Source organism: Quercus suber, unplaced genomic scaffold (assembly GCF_002906115.3).
Source record: "Quercus suber isolate HL8 unplaced genomic scaffold, Cork oak 2.0 scaffold_35, whole genome shotgun sequence".
NCBI classification, from domain to species: Eukaryota; Viridiplantae; Streptophyta; class Magnoliopsida; order Fagales; family Fagaceae; genus Quercus; species Quercus suber.
The window spans coordinates 503,465-522,939 of record NW_027069500.1 but is presented as its reverse complement, the minus strand read 5'-3'; the positions used below and the strand labels follow the sequence as shown (position 1 = coordinate 522,939).

The window sequence follows — 19,475 nt, the reverse complement described above, 5'->3', positions numbered from 1 at the left end:
AGTGTTTGACACAGTTCGATAATTTTCTTGATCCTTTATACATGGAGTAGCCTTTTTAGTTTGATTCTTCATTGATAACTGTGTGTACCCAATACATGGAGTAGCCTTTTTTTTTATTTATTTTTATAAGTGTTCTCTCTAGAATTGCCAACCCCCTTTCCTCATTCTTTTCTTCTATTTATAGGCTAAGATAAGTGGAGGTGATATGATTACTCCCTCTTACTAGTGCGAATAGGGGTCCAATTCCATCATCTCAAAGTGGGTATTCCGTCAGGAAAGGTGGTAATGGCATTGAAACTGATTCCCACCTCTAGAAACCCGCTCGGTAGCGATATTCTCGAAGGTAGGATGTCTCCGAGCAATAACACTTTCGACCAGGTTAGAGACGATCAGGAGGGGTTTGCTTGGAGTATTCAAGCTAGCATGGTCTCGTCTCGGTTCTTAGGTCCCTGAGGTATCCCAATCGAGGCTATAGGCCTGAAGTGGGGATGGGAAGTGGGCTAGGCCGCTAGGCCCAATGGGGCTGGGGCCCAGGCGCTCGTACAATAACCTTGATTCCTTAAAAAACTGAAGAGGATTTGCTAGCTGTAGTTTATAAGTTACCAAATCTTGTTTAATTTACTTACAAAAAAATGAATTTGAGTATTTCTTCTTCTCTAATATGTAATAGTGCTGCTATTTGCTATCTTGTACTGTGGTTTTGTTGTAGGTTTTGTGATACTAAATTTAGCTGAGTTGTAGAAATTGTATTCCTTTTCATTTAAATTTGAATTTATCTTTGATTCATCTAATTTTTTTTTTTCTTGTTCATATTGACTTGATTTTCAAAAATATAAGCAACTAAGGGTAAGTAAACTTTATAAGCTTCTAGACTTAGACATTCTAAAACTGTAGTGTTTTTAAGTAATTAATTGAGAGTATTCTTTAATGGGTCCAGAATATTGGAATACTATTTTTTTAAATATTTTTTATAAAATTTTTCCTTTTTTCTGATTTGATTTTGAATGTATATCTTGACTATAGATGATGGATACTAGTCAAATCATTTTATTAAAAGATGAATTGAATTGTTGCATAGCTAATCAACAAGAGGACACTCAAGTAGAACCTACTCATGGAAGCCCAAACAAATCAAATACTCCAAGCAGATATAGCAAGGAAATTGTAGAAGTACCAGAAATTGTGTTGGAAGATGAATTCATTGGTTTGATAGTTGATCAACAAGAGGAGGCTAAAGTAGTACTTACTCCTAGAAGTCCAAACAAATCAAATACTCCTGCAGTTGGCATGAAATTTGATTGTGATGATAGTGCATATGAATTTTACAAAGAATATGCTCACCGAATCGGCTTTAGTGTACGAAAACATTCTGTAAAGCGAGGAAATGTGGGGCAAATTATAAGGAGAACATTTAGTTGCTCAAAAGAGGGTAAACGAGTTTTTGACAAACGTCGCGAAAATGCATCTTATCGTCGCCTAATTTCACGAACAGGTTGTTTAGCACAAATGACTTGTCATCTTCAAAAGGATGGTATGTTACATGTTGTTTCTTTTCATAGCCAACATAATCATGAGTTTGCTCCTTCACCAATGAAACATATGTTAAGATCGAAGAGAAAATTTTCACTTGCTCAAAAAGCCATTGCAAAAGATGCAGAGAGGTTTGGAATATCAATAAAACAAACCATTGAATTATTGAGCATGCAAGCTGGGGGTCGTGAAAATCTTGGGTTTATGGATGTTGACTATAAGAATCAAGTGCATAATGAGAGGAGGATGGCTTTGAGGAAAGGAGATGGACCTGCTATGATGGAGTACTTTCATAAGATACAATTGGTAGATCCATCTTATTTTTATTCAATACAAGTTGATGATGATGGTCAAATCATGAACATTTTTTGGGCTGATGCTAGATCAATAGTTTCTTATGGGAACTTTGGAGATGTTATTTGTTTTGACACAACTTATCAAACAAATATATATGATCGTCCATTTGCTCCATTCGTTGGGGTTAATCATCACAAACAATCAATTATCTTTGGTACAGCTTTACTTTATGATGAGACTATAGAGTCATTTAAGTGGTTGTTTGAAACTTTTTTTAACTACAATGTTAGGAAAGCAGCCAAGAACTATATTTACAGATCAATCTGCTACAATGGCTAAAGCAATAGCAAAGGTATTTACTAAATCTAATCATCGTTTGTGTGTATGGCATATTTATCAGAATGTTGCTAAGAATCTACATCATGTATTTTATTCATCTAAGCAATTTGCAAATGATTTTAGTGATTGTTTATATGAGCATGAAGATGAATGGCTTGTTTCATGGGATTATATGCTTAAGGAATATGGTCTTACTGATAATAAATGGTTGTGTAGTATATTTGATGTAAAAGAAAAATGGGCTATTGTATATGGTCGACATATGTTCACTGCCGATATGAAAAGCACCCAACGTAGTGAGTCAATAAACAATGTGTTGAAGAAATACTTGAAACCTAGACATGATTTTGTGCTCTTTTCAGGACATTACTCTAGAGTTTTGGCTAATAAGAGATATCAAGAACTACAGGCATAGTTCAAAATGAGGCAAACAAAACCGATTTTATAGTCTAATGTAGAGATGTTGAGACATGTTGTAGAGCTGTACTCCCCAGAAATGTTTCAAATGTTTCAAGATGAATATATGAAGATTGTTAATTGTACTATTTACAAGGCTAATAAATCTGATACTATCACATAATACAAGGTCAGATATAATCAAAGAATTCAAGAGCACCTAGTTAAATATGAAGCCTCAACTACTTCGATGGAATGCAGTTGCAAGAAGTTTAGCTTTGTAGGAATTCTGTGTGCCCATGCTTTGAAAGTTCTTAAACATAAAAAATGTTAAGAGACTTCCCGTCCATTATGTATTGAAAATATGGTTGCAAGATGCAAAAGCCGGTTCTATCAAGGACTATCATGGCATTGATATTAAAGGTAATGCTCAAGAGTCAATAGGAAAACGCTACTCTTATTTGAGTCACAATGCTCATGAAATTTCTACACTTGTAGCAGAGAATGAGATAATGTATGAACATGCCAAAGAATGTTTTGAAAAATTAATGAAGGAATTGCAAGAGATTAGAAAAAAATGTCATTCGAATAATATGGAAAGTTGCATAGAGGTCCATGGTGATGTTACTACGGATGTTTTACAAGGTGATAGCATATGTAGGATTAAAACAAAACCTACTGTTGGATGTCCAAAGAGAAGGTTGAAATCTACATTAGAGAAGAAAAATGGTAAATCTCGAAGCAAAACAACACATGCTAAAAAACATGGTAGTGGCTTACAAAAAAAAGATTGTGAGGCGAGACAAGTTGAGTCACTTGGAAGCCTAAATAAAGTAAGATATGTTACATTCCACTATAATATGTCAATCTTGTAGGCACATAAATTTGTTTACAGTCTGTGACAATTATTTTTTGCTATTATTTATAGGTTTCAATAGCTACTTCTGATGTTATCCAAGAAGAGCATCATATTGGCAAAACCACTAAATAGACTGGAGTTAGCGTGCAAGAATTTTGGATAGAAATTGAAGACTATGCAAATTTATTTGTTAGAGATTGAAGACTATTTATTTTTGATAGACCATTGGCAGATTGAAGACTGAAAGGGGAAAAATCTCTTAAGCCCGAATAGACGGATCCATCATTTGCACGGGCCCTATATGGACGGACCTGATGTGAACGGGCCGGACATGGACGGGCTGAATTATGCTGGGCTAGTTATCCATGGGCCTGCTGAGCCCCTAAGGAGGGATATTTTGGCCCATTCTCGTAAGAGCCCAAATAGAGTCCTTGCGCTAGTAGGACTTCGGAAATCTGGTATACTTGGTAAAAATCTTCCGCGTAAGGAGGAGACTTGTTCATCACGTTTTGGACTCCACAGGAAGAGTCCTATAAGGAAAAGACTTCCGCATCAAGGAAGGGATGTCAATCTCAAGCCACTATAAAAGCCCCATTACCCTCATAAGCCGAGGTACGCATAATTGACCCTCTCTAGCACTCTAGAGTTGTGAGCATACTTTCTAACTTAACCTTCGGAGGGTATTTGGCCGGCACTACACCGGTGCTCTCTGTTAGGTCCTCTTTTCTCTTACTTGGTAAAAATCTTCCGCGTAAGGAGGAGACTTGTTCATCACGTTTTGGACTCCACAGGAAGAGTCCTATAAGGAAAAGACTTCCGCATCAAGGAAGGGATGTCAATCTCAAGCCACTATAAAAGCCCCAATACCCTCATAAGCCAAGGTACGCATAATTAACCCTCTCTAGCACTCTAGAGTTGTGAGCACTCTTTCTGACTTGACCTTCGGAGGGTATTTGGCCGGCACCACACCGGTGCTCTCTATTAGGTCCTCTTTTTTCTGTGCAGGTGTCGTCTCGAGGGTGCGAGCATTGTGCAACCCACTGTTGATATTTTCGGCATCATCAGTTGGCGCCGTCTGTGGGAAAACGCCTCTAAGTGATTAAGCCACATTATCGTTTCCCGGACCAAAAGGTTGCATGGTACTCACTCGCTCAATGGCAACTACTAATGACGTACAAGGAGAGGAACCACCCACGACTGCCCTCGAGAGACAAGTTCAAACTCTCGGTGCCGCCGTGGAGCGTCTCACCAAACGGAACCTCGACTTGGAAGAACAGCTGCGCCAGAAGAATGCAGCACTAAATGGCCGACCGGAAGATCAGGAAGGGACTAGTGCTCCAAACAGGAATCAGGAGAGACCTGAGGGCAGCCACGCCCCAAGCAGGCCGGAAGGGCAGCATGTGAGCATGCCATCCCTCACGGATGCGACTCCACCACATATAGCTGCAGAGATGCAGGCCATGAGGGAACAAATGGAGGTCATGATGAACGCCCTCAAGGGGCGAGTATCCAGTGACCTTGACGATCTGGTCAATCGTACCGATTCACCCTTCACTGCTGCCGTGAACTCTTTCCCCCTGCCCCACAAGTTTCGCATGCCGAATATAGATAGCTATGACGGGATGAAGGATCCTCTTGATCACCTGGAAACTTTCAAAACCTTGATGCATCTACAGGGGGTACCGGACGAAATCATGTGCAGGGCCTTCCCAACTACATTGAAGGGTTCCGCGAGGATCTGGTTCAGTCGGCTGACGCCGAACTCAATCAGCACTTTCAAGGAACTAAGCGCTCAGTTTACTTCGCACTTCATAGGAGGACACAGGTACAAGAAGTCTACAGCATGTTTGATGAGCATCAGGCAGAGAGAGGACGAGACGCTAAGATCTTACATAACCCGTTTCAATAAGGAAGCCCTCTCAATTGACGAAGCCGACGACAAGATACTGGTGGCAGCTTTCACGAACGGATTGCGGGAGGGCAAGTTTTTGTTCTCACTATACAAAAACGACCCCAAAACCATGTCGGAAGTACTCTACAGGGCCACCAAATACATGAACGCTGAAGACGCGCTGCTTGCGCGGGAGGAAAGGCCCAAGAAGAGAGACCGCCAGGCGGACATGCGCCAGGACCAAGGGCCGAAAAGACAGAGGACAGGGGACAGAAGGGACGACAGACGCTCGAAACCCCCGAGTGGAAGGTTCACTAGTTTCACTCCCCTGAACGCCCCGATTGACCAAGTCTTGATGCAAATCAAAGACGAGGAGAAGCTGACATTCCCGGGAAAACTGAAGAGCGACCCAAGTAGACGGTCGCGAGACAAGTATTGTCGTTTCCACCGAGACCATGGCCACGACACGGCCGAATGCTACGACCTAAAGCACCAGATTGAAGCTCTCATTAGACAAGGGAAGTTGCAGAAATTCATTAACAAGGAGAAGACGGACCATAATCGCCAAGAGCCAGCCCCCCGGAGGGACAACGAGCGTCCAAGACCCCCCGTGGGAGACATAAGGATGATAGTGGGGGGAACCGCATCTACTGGTTCTTCCAAAAAGGCTCGAAAAATGTACCTAAGATCGGTCCTGAACGTCCATATGACGAGCCCGGGGCACAACACCACACGGATGGGGAGCCCTGTTATAGGATTCACCGAAGAAGATGCAAGGAGGCTTCATCATCCGCACGACGATGCGCTGGTCGTCAGCATACGCGTAGGGGACTACAACGTCCATCGAGTGCTAATCGACAACGGCAGCTCAGCAGACATTCTATACTATCCAGCCTTCCAGCAAATGGGGATAGACAGAGCACGATTGGAGCCGGCAAGCGCTCCCCTTGTCGGCTTCGGAGGAACCAGGGTATTCCCAATAGGTTCTATCATCCTCCCGGTAACGGTGGGTGATTACCCGCAGGAACTCACTAGGAATGTAATGTTCCTCGTAGTGGATTGCTCATCCGCTTACAACGGTATCCTCGGACGACCTACGCTTAATTCATGGAAAGCAGTAACATCCACATACCACCTAATGATCAAATTCCCAACGGACTATGGGATTGGAGAATTGCGGGGAAATCAGGCAACCGCTCGAGAATGCTACATTGCCATGCTAGAAATGGAAGATCACCATCAAACGATGTGTCTAGAAGAACAGCGGACGGTCACGGAACCAGCTGAAGAGATGGAGATAGTAATACTCGACGAGTCCAAACCAGAGAAAACAACCAGAATTGGAACATTGGCCTGCCAACCTGTGCGCCAGGCCCTCGTGACCTTCCTCAGGAGAAACCAGGACATCTTTGCATGGAACCATGAAGACATGCCCGGAATCGACCCCTCCGTCATAGTCCACAAGCTAAGTGTGAACCCTTCAACCCCCCCGGTCAGGCAGAAAAAGCGAGTTTTTGCTCCTGAACGGGATAGAGCGATAGCGCAAGAGGTCGGAAAGCTACTGGAGGCGGGTTTTATAAGGGAAGTATATTACCCAGAGTGGTTGGCAAACGTGGTCATGGTCAAGAAGGCCAGTGGAAAGTGGCGGATGTGCGTCGACTTCACAGACCTTAACAAGGCATGCCCAAAGGATAGTTATCCCCTCCCACGGATAGATGCACTGGTCGACTCAACGGCCAGACACCAGCTCTTAAGTTTTATGGACGCCTTCTCGGGCTATAACCAAATCAAGCTGGAAGAACATGATCAGGAGAAAACATCCTTCGTCACCAGCCAAGGCCTCTTTTGCTACAAAGTGATGCCGTTCGGACTCAAGAACGCCGGGGCAACATACCAAAGATTAATGGACAAGATGTTCGCGCACCAGATTGGGAGAAACGTGCAAGTCTATGTTGACGACATGCTGGTGAAAAGCCGTTCCGAAAATGATCATCTAAGCGACCTCCAGGAGACATTCGACACCCTACGGTCATACAACATGAAGCTGAATCCGGACAAGTGTGCATTCGGGGTAACGGCGGGAAAATTCTTGGGTTTTATGGTGTCCCAAAGAGGAATAGAGATCAATCCAGAAAAAATACGGGCCATCATGGAGCTTGAACCGCCAAAAACGATTAAGGAGGTACAGAGTCTGAACGGCAGAGTTGCCGCCTTGAACAGGTTCGTTTCGAAAGCAACAGACAGGTGCCTACCTTTCTTCCGCGTATTGAAGAAATCATTCGAGTGGACGGAGGAGTGCCAGAAGGCATTTGAAGACCTAAAGAAATACCTTTCCTCACCACCTTTGCTCAGCCCGTCCAAACCAGGGGAAGATCTCTACTTATACCTGGCCGCTTCGCGGGTGGCAGTAAGCGCGGCCCTGGTAAGGGAAGAGGAAGGGGCTCAGCGGCCCGTCTATTTCGTAAGCAGAGGGTTCAGAGGGGCTGAAGAAAGATACCCCCACATGGAGAAGCTGGCCTTCGCGCTGATAACCGCAGCTCGAAAACTGAAACCGTACTTTCAAGCCCACAGCATCATCGTCCTAACGAATCAACCCCTAAAAAGGGCATTGAGCAGCCCCGAAGCAGCCGGACGGATGGCCCTGTGGGCAATAGAACTGAGCGAGTTTGACATACACTACCGTCCGCGAACCGCAATAAAAGGCCAAGCCATAGCTGATTTCATCGCCGAATATACGCAAACAGGGGAGCAAGGGCCACAAGCCCTCAGACTATGGAATATCCACACGGATGGATCATCAACCAGGATAGCGGGGGGCGCCGGGGTAGTAATTCAAACCCCTGACGGAGACATAATCGAGTGCATGATTCGTTTGGACTTCCCGACGACCAACAATGAGGCCGAGTATGAGGCATTACTGGCAGGAATAGACCTAGCGAAAGCAGCAGGCGCAGAGGCCATGGTTATTCATTGCGACTCGCAGGTGGTAGTCAATCAGATTAATGGCACCTATGAATGCAAGGGGGATAAAATGAAGAAATACCTAGAAGAAGTCAGAAGACGGATCAACTCCCTCCAGGTCACATTCGTCCAGATCCCAAGAGAGGAGAATGAATATGCTGACCGGCTCGCAAAAACCGCCTCCGCAGTGACCATGACGACCCCCGATCGGGTGTTATCCTTCATCCAATACTCCTCAATCATTGACGGTGAGTCGGAAGTGCAGGAAGTAAATCCAGAGTACGATTGGACCACACCCCTATTAGCCTACCTAAAGGAAGGCACGCTCCCGGACAGCAAGGACGCAGCCAGAAAGTTGAAGGTGCAGGCTTCGCGGTTCATAATGATCAATGACATTTTATACAAAAGGGGATTCTCACGACCATATCTAAGGTGTTTGGGTCACAAGGAGGCAAACTATGTAATGAGAGAGGTCCATGAAGGCATCTGCGGAAACCATTCGGGGGCGCGATCTCTGGTACACAAACTGATCCGGGCTGGATACTATTGGCCCACGATGCAGAAGGACGCGCAAGCCTATGTCAGGGTCTGCGACAAATGTCAGAGGTTTGGTAACCTAATTAGGCAACCGACCGAAGAACTGACCCCCATGACGGCCCCTTGGCCATTTGCCCAATGGGGACTAGACATCATGGGACCTTTTCCGACGGCTGCGCGACAGCTAAAATTCTTAGTGGTAGGGATCGACTACTTCACCAAGTGGGTCGAAGCGGAAGCGCTAGCAACTATCACGGAAAGGAACATCAGAGGTTTCGTATGGAGGAATATCATATGCAGATTCGGGATACCAAGGGTCCTCATCTCCGACAATGGGAAACAGTTCGACAATAAGGCGTTCCGAGATTTTTGCTCAGAGTTAGGCATAAGGAATCATTACTCGTCGCCCGCGCATCCACAGGCGAATGGCCAAGTCGAAGTCACGAACCGGTCCTTGCTCAAAATAATCAAGACCCGGCTCGAGGGGGCAAAAGGTATATGGCCCGATGAGTTACCAAGTGTCTTATGGGCATATCGCACGACGGCGAGAACGCCGACGGGGGAAACACCTTTCAGACTGACATACGGTAGCGAGGCCGTCATCCCAGCAGAAATAGGTCTTACAACCTATCGAGTGGAGAGCTACGATGGAGGCAAGAATGAAGAAGCTTTGCGACTGCAGCTAGACCTAGTCGACGAAGCCCGGACTACAGCTGAACAGAGGATAGCTCGATACCAAAATCTCATGGCAAAATACTACAACTCCAAAGTCAGACACAGAGACTTCCAGATCGGAGACCTTGTGCTTCGGAAGGTTATAGGAGCAGCTAAAGATCCCTCACAAGGAAAACTTGGTCCAAACTGGGAAGGGCCATACAAGATCTCGTCTTGGCAGAGAAAAGGAACCTATCATCTCGAAACCATGGACGGACGGAGACTGCAGCACCCGTGGAACACTGAGCATCTACGGAGGTATTATCAGTAGATGCAGCAAGAAGAGATATTCACCCGCCGCAAGCATTCCAGCTTATATCTAAAGTTTTTAGTAGTTTTTATTTTCTGAAGAACAATTTTAACTTTTTCAATGTTTTACTTTGAACAAACCTCTCTACTAGCGCCTTTTTAAGCCTAAAGGGGGCAGGCACCATTTTCCTATAAAGACCTCTTTCAGGTAACAAAGTGTACTTTGCCGAAACTGTTTTGTATCATAAGTCCCGAAGGCCGTCCACAAAAATGGACGGACCATCCCAAGTATAAATCCGTACAATAAACGGATCGACAAAACCGTCCACCAAATGGACGGACCATCCCAAGAGGATGGAAACCTAAGTCCATGTAATGGACGAACCAATGAAACGATCCACAAGGTGGACGGATCATCCCAAGAGGATGAAAAGTGAAACCATCCACAAGGTGGACGGACCATCCCAAGAGGATGAAAACTTAAGTCCATATAATGGACGAACCAGTTAAACCGTCCACCTAATGGACGGACCATCCCAAGAGGATGAAAACTTAAGTCCATATAATGGACGAACCAATGAAACGATCCACAAGGTGGACGGACCATCCCAATAGGATGGAAACCTAAGTCCATGTAATGGACGAACCAATAAAACTGTCCACAAGATGGACGGATCATCCCAAGAGGATGAAAAATAAAACTGTCCACAAGGTGGACGGATCATCCCAAGAGGATGAAAAATGAAACCATCCACAAGGTGGACGGATCATTCCAGGAGGATGAAAACTTAAGTCCATAAATGGACGGACAAATGAAACCATCCACAAGGTGGACGGATCATCCCAGGAGGATGAAAACTTAAGTCCATAAATGGACGGACAAATGAAACCATCCACAAGGTGGACGGATCATCCCAAGAGGACAAGGACCATCCTATAAGGACTAAAAGCCACTAGGCCAAATAGTAGACGGACTTGAAAAGGATCAGACGGACTCCACAAACTCCGTACAATAAGCGAACCCAAGATAACATCCGCTAAACGGACAGACCTCACAAAAAAAAAAAACACGAAGTGCGATACCCAACGGATTGGCACAAAGCATAGCCTACCTGACGGTTGGTTTCAAATTATGCAGAAAAAGCATGTTCAATAAACAAACCGACATGATGGATGGATTCAAATCGTACATGACGGACATGTTCGAACCATTCAATAGCAAATAGTGTGGGGGACGTACTATAATAAACAGGACGGACCTCAATTAAGCATAAAAATACGTTAAAAAAAAAGCATTCCACAGAAATGACGGACTTAGTTTATAAAAAGCATGACAGTCAATGTATAAATAAACCCCGTAAAACATGACGGGTGTCATAAATTGTTCCAAAAAAAAAAAAAAAAAAAAAAATTTATTACAAAATAGAGCTGGCATAATCAAGCTCCGTCTTCTTCTACATCTGGACGGTCCCCAGCATCTTTGACCTTGCTATCCACAGCGGTATGATCCAAGGGAGCTTCACGGACGACGCCATCCTCATCAAAAAGAGCGTCGGTATCCTCCGTCTGAGCAGGCTGGGCAGTAGACGGCTCCGGGGCAGAGACGGAAACGGCAGACAAGTCCAGGTCAGGATATAATCTCCTCACCTGACGGAGGGCATCGTCAAACCCGTCATTGTAGACTACACTCAGCTCCGCGATAACCTCGCTGGAGTCACGGTACTCTCGTACGGCTTCCTCCTTGGCATGACGGACCTCGTTGTCTTTGTCCACTAAGGCTTTTTTCAGGTTTTCAACCATCTGAACGGCCTCATCCCGGGCCGTCTCGGCCATCCCCAGCTTTTTCTCGTGAGTGATCTTCCAGGCCTTCAGGTCGAGCAGATCCCCCTCCGTCACCTTGGCCTTCTCACGGAGTCGGCCAATGGTCGTCTCTTGATTAAGACACCGTCCCATGAGGCCCTTCGTCATGATCATAGCCTGAAGACGGTAAAAATAAGTTAGCAAAACATAAAGCAAGAAAGGGATGAACGGACGGAATAAGGTGGACGGATCATTACCTGGGCAATGCTGAAGAGGGCCGTCTCTCCCATCGCCTCCGTCGAGTGGTTCCCAAGATCCTCGAAGTCGTCGGTAGTGATGATCGACGACATCCTTTCCAAGGCATACTTGGAATCCTCGCGGAGCAAGACGGGTGGTTTCTTCTGCTCGCCTGGCTGACCCGTCATCAGCCCTTTGCCTTTACCGTGCTTGGACGGAGGGACTGACTTGCTCCCCTCAGCCATCAAGCCAAGGACTGGGTCCAAAGGAACCTTGGGCTGCTTAGACGGACCGTCACCCTTCATAGGCAGCTTCCGTTTTAGAGAGGGCTTGCTAGAGCCCGTCCCCATGGCGTCCGTCCCTTTTTTCTTGTTCTTCGCGGCTTGAAGTCTTATGGCCGCTCGTCTCTTGGCATCCTCCATCTCTGAAAAAAGGATGACGGATTATGGAGCAATAATAATAAAAAAAAAGGGAGTGAAAATGGCAAAAGGAGGACGGACTTACGCAGACGGGTCGTTTTCTCGTACTTTAGGGCTGCCGGGGTGGGTTCAGGACCGTCGCAATACCAATGAATAGTATTGAGGTTGACGAGCTTGGCCCACGTCCTCTCCTCTGGAGTTGTCTTGGAAAAAATCTTTTCAAGGAAACTAAACTCCTCGAGTGTAACTTGGGGACGCCGTCGAACTGCAAAATAGAAGACGGAGGTTAAAAACATTACAATTTACATAAATGAACGGAGTGGTTTACAACGGACCATACCAGATGAGTTTAAAATGCCCCAAACTGTGTCGACGGGCATGAAGTCCGTCTCCCCTGCATGACTCATCCAGTCGTCTCCTTCCATGAAGAAGTAACGACTCTTCCAGTCCCTGTTTGAGTCCGGGGTCTCGTAGATAACTTTCAGAACGGGACTCCTAGGGACGAAGCTATACATGCCCCTTGACTTATCTATTTCGTCTGGACGGTAGCAATGAAGGAACTCTCTTACTGTGAGCCTCCTCGCTCCGTCCGACATGGCTCCGTACAGGACCTCCATGGCAATAAAGACCCTCCAGGCGTTTGGGGATACCTGGCTGACGGATATGCCTAGGTAACTTAAGAGTTCGCGGTGTAGTGAACTCAATGGGAACCGTAACCCAGCCTTTAACACCGACTCGTACACGCCCACTCCGTCCACTCCTTCGTAATAACACTTCTCCGACTTGTAAGGTAGACGGATTGGGATATGGTCAGGAATTTGGTAGCGGTCCCTTATTGTGTTGAAGTGACCCTCCTTGATGGTCGACATAAAAGCGTGGACCGTCCACTCTGGGGGCAAGATGAACTCCCTAAGTCCATCAACCCCTACGACGGACCCCACTATTTGTTCTTCGTCATCTGGAACCTCCTGGGCTTCAATCATCTCCAGGCCCTCATATGTTGAGGACGAGGAAGATGACGACGGACTACTCTCGCTTGAGACGTCGTGGTCTTTGGGACCTGACGGATATATCCCCTCGTAGTCCGCCCCGTCGGGAACGACCGACTGGTTACTTGACGCACTAGACATTTCCTACATATAATTAAAAAGCCTAAGACTCTGACGGGTTGGAGATAACGACGGACTCATTAAAGTGCGAATAAAGAAAAAAGGAAGGACGGATATAAGATAACTCACCAGGAACTTGTAGTTGGATACGACGAGTGACGGATACTTGAGTGAACGGGTTGTGCTCTGACAGACGTGACGGACTCGCTCTGACAAATCTCTTCCAGCAGCAAGTGGAGAAATGAGAGGCGGAGGCCTAATATTTATACTGGGAGTGCACGGAAGACGAAGCGACGCCTCGTTCCAAAACAACAGCCACTAACAGATTGACATTTGGCACAACGCATTAATGCGCCAGCCCCTGACTCAGCATTGTACGGATGAAAAATTACAGACAGGCTACCGAGTTTTAAATCCTTCACCCCATGGGTCCGTACATATGTGCTGACGGACCCATCGGGTGAGGGGGCAGCTGAAAGGGGAAAAATCTCTTAAGCCCAAGTAGACGGATCCATCGTTTGCACGGCCCTATATGGACGGACCTATTGTGAACGGGCCGGACACAGACGGGCTGAATTATGCTGGGCTAGATTATCCATGGGCCTGTTGAGCCCCTAAGGAGGGATATTTTGGCCCATTCTCGTAAGAGCCCAAATAGAGTCCTTGCGCTAGTAGGACTTCGGAGATCTGGTATACTTGGTAAAAATCTTCCGCGTAAGGAGGAGACTTGTTCATCACGTTTTGGACTCCACAGGAAGAGTCCTATAAGGAAAAGACTTCCGCATCAAGGAAGGGATGTCAATCTCAAGCCACTATAAAAGCCCCAATACCCTCATAAGCCGAGGTACGCATAATTGACCCTCTCTAGCACTCTAGAGTTGTGAGCATACTTTCTAACTTAACCTTCGGAGGGTATTTGGCCGGCACTACACCGGTGCTCTCTGTTAGGTCCTCTTTTCTCTGTGCAGGTATCGTTTCGAGGGTACGAGCATTGTGCAATTCACTGTTGATTTTTTCAGCATCATCAAAGACAATTTTTTATTGTTAGACCATTGGCAGATTGTTTACTTTTTAGTATTTTTTTTATCATTAGACCATTGGCAGATTGAAGCTGGTTTTTTTCTTTAGACCATTGGCAGAACCATTGGCACACTATTAACTTTTTAGTATTTTTTATTTTTAGACCATTGGTAGATTGAAGCCGGTTTTTTTTTTATATTATCAAACCATTGGCAGATTGATCACTGTTTCTTATTGTTGGACCATTTGAAATGCATTAAGTTATTGTTTGATATAAAGTTTATAGAGAAAAAAGTTATTTATATTTACAGTTTAGGCTGAATTTATTTTAGCTATTGTGAGAGATAAAGTTTGTGGTTCAAAATGGTACCACTTTTTCTGCATTCCTAGTTTACATTTGATAGGAAACCAATAAAACTCTGTTTTTGTTTATCGATTTCCCTACTAACTACAATGCTGGTCTTTATGTGCACATGACTTGGTGCATATTATTGGAAGCTTGATTTTTATTTAATTAATTATGTTTATTTTATTATATAATTGCGTGGATGCTCTAGAATCTGTCAATTTATTGTTTGTAGATTAATCAGAATTGGTCCAGTTCTATATCCCAGAGCAGGGGCGGAGCCAGGATTTTTTGTTTGGGGGGGCCAAATTTTTTTACTAATATGTTAGTCTTGAGTCAAGATAAACAATCACACATATGCGTAAACGCACATACACAAATATAAATATTAATATTTTGATACTAGAGTAGGTCATAATTTATGAATATATTGTGAATAAAACTAATAACTTTCACATATGTATATTCGCAAGATAATTTTTTAGGAGAATTTATCATCTTTTAAACTCCAATACTATACAAAGATATTAAACATGTACAAAAAACGAATTAGAAAAAACAAAAACTATCTTGTCTCTATAACTTCTAGACTAATTGACAAATTCTATTAGTTTTTAAGAGCATCATTGGACTAACTCAAACATTTGGGGGGCTAACTTGTACAAAAGCAGTCTAGTTTGATATTAAACATGTATAAAAAATGAATTAAAAAAAAAACAAAAACTAAGCCAATTTGTTTGAACCTAAAGGGTTTACAAGGTCTAACTGCTACTCCTTCAGGATTAATGACTATAGGATAATAATCAGAAGCTTCGGACCGAATACATTGTACTCTTGTGCCCAGATGCAAAGCAAGCCACGAATGAGTTGCAAGAGCACGATCTAACCTTTCCAACACCATGTGTTCTCCTCGTTTGCCTCTCCAAGAATATTTTTTCTCCACATAACCTCGGTCCATAAACCCACAGTCATCCATAACCTCCCTAAACTCCCTCATGCTGCTTCACTACGTAGTGCCCCACCTAACTTCTCATGTGACAGTAGGATTTCATTAAAGTCATCGGCGCATAACCATGGAAGGGAGTATTTCTGCTGAAGATTGCGGAGTAAATCCCATGTCTCACTTTTCTGACTAGCTTTTAGCATCCCATAAATACCCGTGAACCTCCATGAGTTCTCCTTCCCTTTATTGACAATAATGTCTATATGGTCAAGGGAGGAGGAGTCCACATCAATCTAAACTGAATTCCGCCAAAGTAGAGCCAAACCACCTGCCCTTGTCTCTCTCGGAACAACCCATACATCATCAAAATGCATCTCATCACATAGTTTCAACAACCTATCTTTGTCTGCCCATGTCTCGGCCAAGAACACGACAGCAGGATCTTGCGCCTGCATCATCGATGCAAGATTATGAACAGTGTGTTGGTTCCCAAGCCCCCGCACGTTCCAACATAACCAACTCATTGTGATCGGCGGGCTGTTGGACAGCCTCCACCGTTGGAAAAGAACGTGATTGAGGGACTTCATCACTCTGTGTTCAACGCTTTGCTGCTGAAAGTTCAGAGGGGAAAGCTTCACTGTGGCGTTTTCCAAGTTGAGCGTTGTTTTTAGCATCTTTGCATGAGCTATTGGGCCGAGTAATCCTAACCCACTTAGCTGTTGTATCACTTATGAGGCTTGGCTTCACAACAGGTGTTTTATTATTTGGGCTTATTGAAGTTGGCCCAGAAGGATGTTTACAGCCTATTGAGTCCAACGTGGCACCCTGTGTAGCATCTTCGTGAAGGATATCCCCATGCAAATCAAAATCCCTGGACGTGTGCTCCGTAATAATGGGATTGACTTTATCATATTTAATATCATGATTATAGCTCTAAGTAATAGGCGTGGAAACCGGAATGTCTGACCTGTCTGGATTCAAATCTGCATTAATGTCCTCCGTATCAGTTGCACCTTCCATCCCTAATTTTTCCTTCAACCGGCACGAGACATCCGATTGCCCTCCTCGACTTGGCTTCACTGGAAAACCAGCCCTCTCTTTGATCTTCAGTTTCTGTGATTCAAAAAATCCAAGCACACAGACAATATTCTTTTTCGATGCATAAAAAGGCAGGGCTCTAATACTAGAATCATACCTTTTGTCCTTTGTTTTGAGAGTACCATTACTTTGGATCCAAGCTTCGCAATCCTTATCAGCATGATCAAGGCATCCGCACCAGTAACAAAGATTAGGCAGCCTCTCATATTTAAAGGTTACCCATGATTGCTCACTGTTTTCCAGTGTCACAACCCTACCATGGCAAAGGGGTTGAGTGACATCCACTCGAACCCATACCTTCATGAAACCATGTCTGCTCAAAGTAGAATCCTCAGGCATACATATCACCTCGCCAACCTTAGCACATAAATCTTCTGTCGTCCTCTGCTTCATGTAAGTAATCGGGATATCATGCACTTGGACCCAGAAAACCACGTCTCTGAAAACTAGGTCTCGTAGCGGGAGGGTTTTATTGTACGAATGGAGTACAATAGCATGCTTATCAAAGCTCCATGGCTCATTGTGTATAACCTTATCGACCTCTGATTTATTATCAAAGACGAACAATAGCTTGTGCTCACCAAGGTTTTGAATCTGGAAGCTATTCTTAGATCGCCAAATCGGGTTAAAAGTATGCGCTACCACTTCCACATTCAGAGCTCTAGGCGTGAAGAACTTAGCCACAATTGAGAACTCTTGAGACTTATGCTATGCCTGGAATCTGAACTCGCCTCCTTCTCTATCGGAGAGGGAAAGCTTGTTCCAACTGTTCGTGATGTCCTCCATTAGAACTCTAATAAGATAGACCACTCAAAGCACTCACTGTTTCCCAGAACCCCAAGAAACAAAGCCCTACAAGCCTTGGAAGTACACTAGTTACTCCAAGGATTCAAACAACACTCACTCTGAATTCTACAGTCTAAGGTCAACGGATTGCGAGATCCTGGAAACCATTAGAATAGAGAAATGGGTTTATACTTTATAAAGTGACGTGTATGAGTATTTTAGTTGTATGACCCATTATATGACTTTGACACCAAGAGCAAACTTTTATTTGGATCCATCCAAGTCATTTTTCTCTCGTAGATAGATGCATTTTATTGTGAAAGTTCTCGATGCGGGCTCGTATATTTATGCTAAAATACTTCATCTCCAAAAAAAAAAAAAAACACTTAATGAAAAAAAAAATGAAATGAAATTTCCTATATCTGACAATTTAAAAAAAAAATTCTAATCTTATATTTATTATTTGTTAAAATTAAACTTTTTAGTACTTAGGCACTGAAAAAGAATTATTTGACCACTAAGAATGAGTTGACCCTCCAAAGTCCAAAGAGTTATTTAATAAATAAAAAGTTATCTATATCAAATTAGATCAATTTTGTACATCTATATATATAATAATAGGTGAAGTAGAAAGAAAATCCAATTAGATTTCAATTGAATTCTCAATTTTGCGTCACTTGTCCTAACCAAACCTCAAAAAAAAAAACCTAATTAGATTATAAATTTGACTCTAATTTTGTGTCATGTATCTTATCTAAATTTTCTAATTTTTGTGCCCAAATAAATGATGCATTAACATTTAACACGGAAGCCAAGAAAACCACAATAATAATACTCATTAACCTAAGCAAGAACATCTTACCTGCACACTTTTATGGAGATTATAAATTGGACTCCAATTTTGTGTCATGTATCTTATTTAAATTTTCTAATTTTTGTGCCCAAATAAATGATGCATTAACATTTAATACGGAAGCCAAGAAAACCACAATGATAATACTTATTGGCTTAAGCAAGAACATCTCACTTACACACTTTTATGGGTGATCTCAATAGAGTCTGGAGCTCTTCTAATTCCACAACTAGAACCAAGGAGTCCAACGAAAAAGATTATAAAAGTAAAACATCATCTCCTCCTAATTACATATCGTCATCCTATGTCTCCTCTTCTCTCAACCTCTATCAACTAGATTCACACATTACCCTCTCCTTCTCCTTACGGATTTCTTAGAGCAAGGCCGGGTTCAAACACAATGTTCAATCCCACTCTTCCTTACTTCACACTCTCATACATTAGCACTTCATTGATGCCTCCAAGAAGATTCCAAGCTCAATGATAAGTTTTTATTTTTTAATGTCCCTTTATATATTTTAAATAATAAAATGCAATATTCTCTTTTTTCTTTACTGTAGCATCACTTAAATAATAAAATGCAATATTCTCTTTTTTTATTCATTGTTTTATCTAATGCTATCCTATGTATGATAAACCAAAAAAAGAAAAAAAAGACCAATATCATCACTTAAATAATAAAATGCAATATATATTTTTCATTGTTTGATTTAATTCTATTATCCATGTGATAAACCCAAAAAAACAAAATCAAAAAAATTGGCTAATAGCATCATTACAATTAACCAGTCCCGTGCAATAGCACGGGGTTACATACTAGTAAAGACTAAAGAGAGAGGGAAAAAAAAAACACAATTAGCAATTAATAAGGAAATAGATAATGAAGATGCTATTAATTTGGTAAGTATTTAATGATATAAAAATGAATAATAGTGTTTTCTTTTAATCGTTTGATCTTTTAGAAATCTGTGGTTTAAAAAATGTGTAATTCTTATGGAGTTATACCAGGTGTAACTTAAACCTCTCTCTCTCTCTCTCTCTCTCTCTCTCTCTCTCTCTCTCTCTCTCTCTCTCTCTCTCTCTCTCTCTCC

At 43.2% G+C, this 19,475-nt stretch overlaps 3 protein-coding genes across 3 annotated transcripts in view; 1 reads left to right on the top strand and 2 right to left on the bottom strand.

Annotated features, from left to right (window-relative positions):
* Positions 1-4,827: 4,827 nt before the first annotated feature.
* LOC112038724 (uncharacterized) lies at positions 4,828-9,795 on the top strand. Its single transcript, XM_065770743.1, has one exon. It carries the CDS (start codon positions 4,828-4,830, stop codon positions 9,793-9,795), a length of 4,968 nt encoding a protein of 1,655 aa, XP_065626815.1.
* A 1,415-nt stretch (positions 9,796-11,210) lies between these two features.
* On the bottom strand, positions 11,211-12,525 carry LOC136066422 (uncharacterized). Its single transcript, XM_065770710.1, has 3 exons — positions 12,315-12,525; positions 11,831-12,234; positions 11,211-11,750 (listed from the first exon to the last, which is right to left on the bottom strand). Exons 1-3 carry the CDS (start codon positions 12,523-12,525, stop codon positions 11,211-11,213), a joined length of 1,155 nt encoding a protein of 384 aa, XP_065626782.1.
* A 3,719-nt stretch (positions 12,526-16,244) lies between these two features.
* Positions 16,245-19,475, bottom strand: part of LOC111988203 (cyanogenic beta-glucosidase-like) — a 25,034-nt gene continuing 21,803 nt past the window's right edge. Inside the window, exons 6-7 of the mRNA XM_065770742.1 lie at positions 16,615-16,760; positions 16,245-16,518 (exon numbers count right to left, since the gene is read on the bottom strand). Of these exons, the coding sequence (XP_065626814.1) occupies positions 16,245-16,518; positions 16,615-16,760 (420 nt within the window). The remainder of the gene's footprint in view (positions 16,519-16,614; positions 16,761-19,475) is intronic.

What these genes read in the sequence shown, in the direction of transcription:
- LOC112038724 (XM_065770743.1), top strand. Translation starts at nt 4,828, where the DNA reads ATGCCATCCCTCACGGATGCGACTCCACCACATATAGCTGCAGAGATG.
- LOC136066422 (XM_065770710.1), bottom strand. Translation starts at nt 12,525, where the DNA reads ATGTTTTTAACCTCCGTCTTCTATTTTGCAGTTCGACGGCGTCCCCAA. An exon ending in CGAGAAAACGACCCGTCTGC is followed by an intron (nt 12,235 to 12,314) that starts GTAAGTCCGTCC and finishes TCCTTTTTTCAG; the next exon opens with AGATGGAGGATGCCAAGAGA. An exon ending in CCCTCTTCAGCATTGCCCAG is followed by an intron (nt 11,751 to 11,830) that starts GTAATGATCCGT and finishes TACCGTCTTCAG; the next exon opens with GCTATGATCATGACGAAGGG.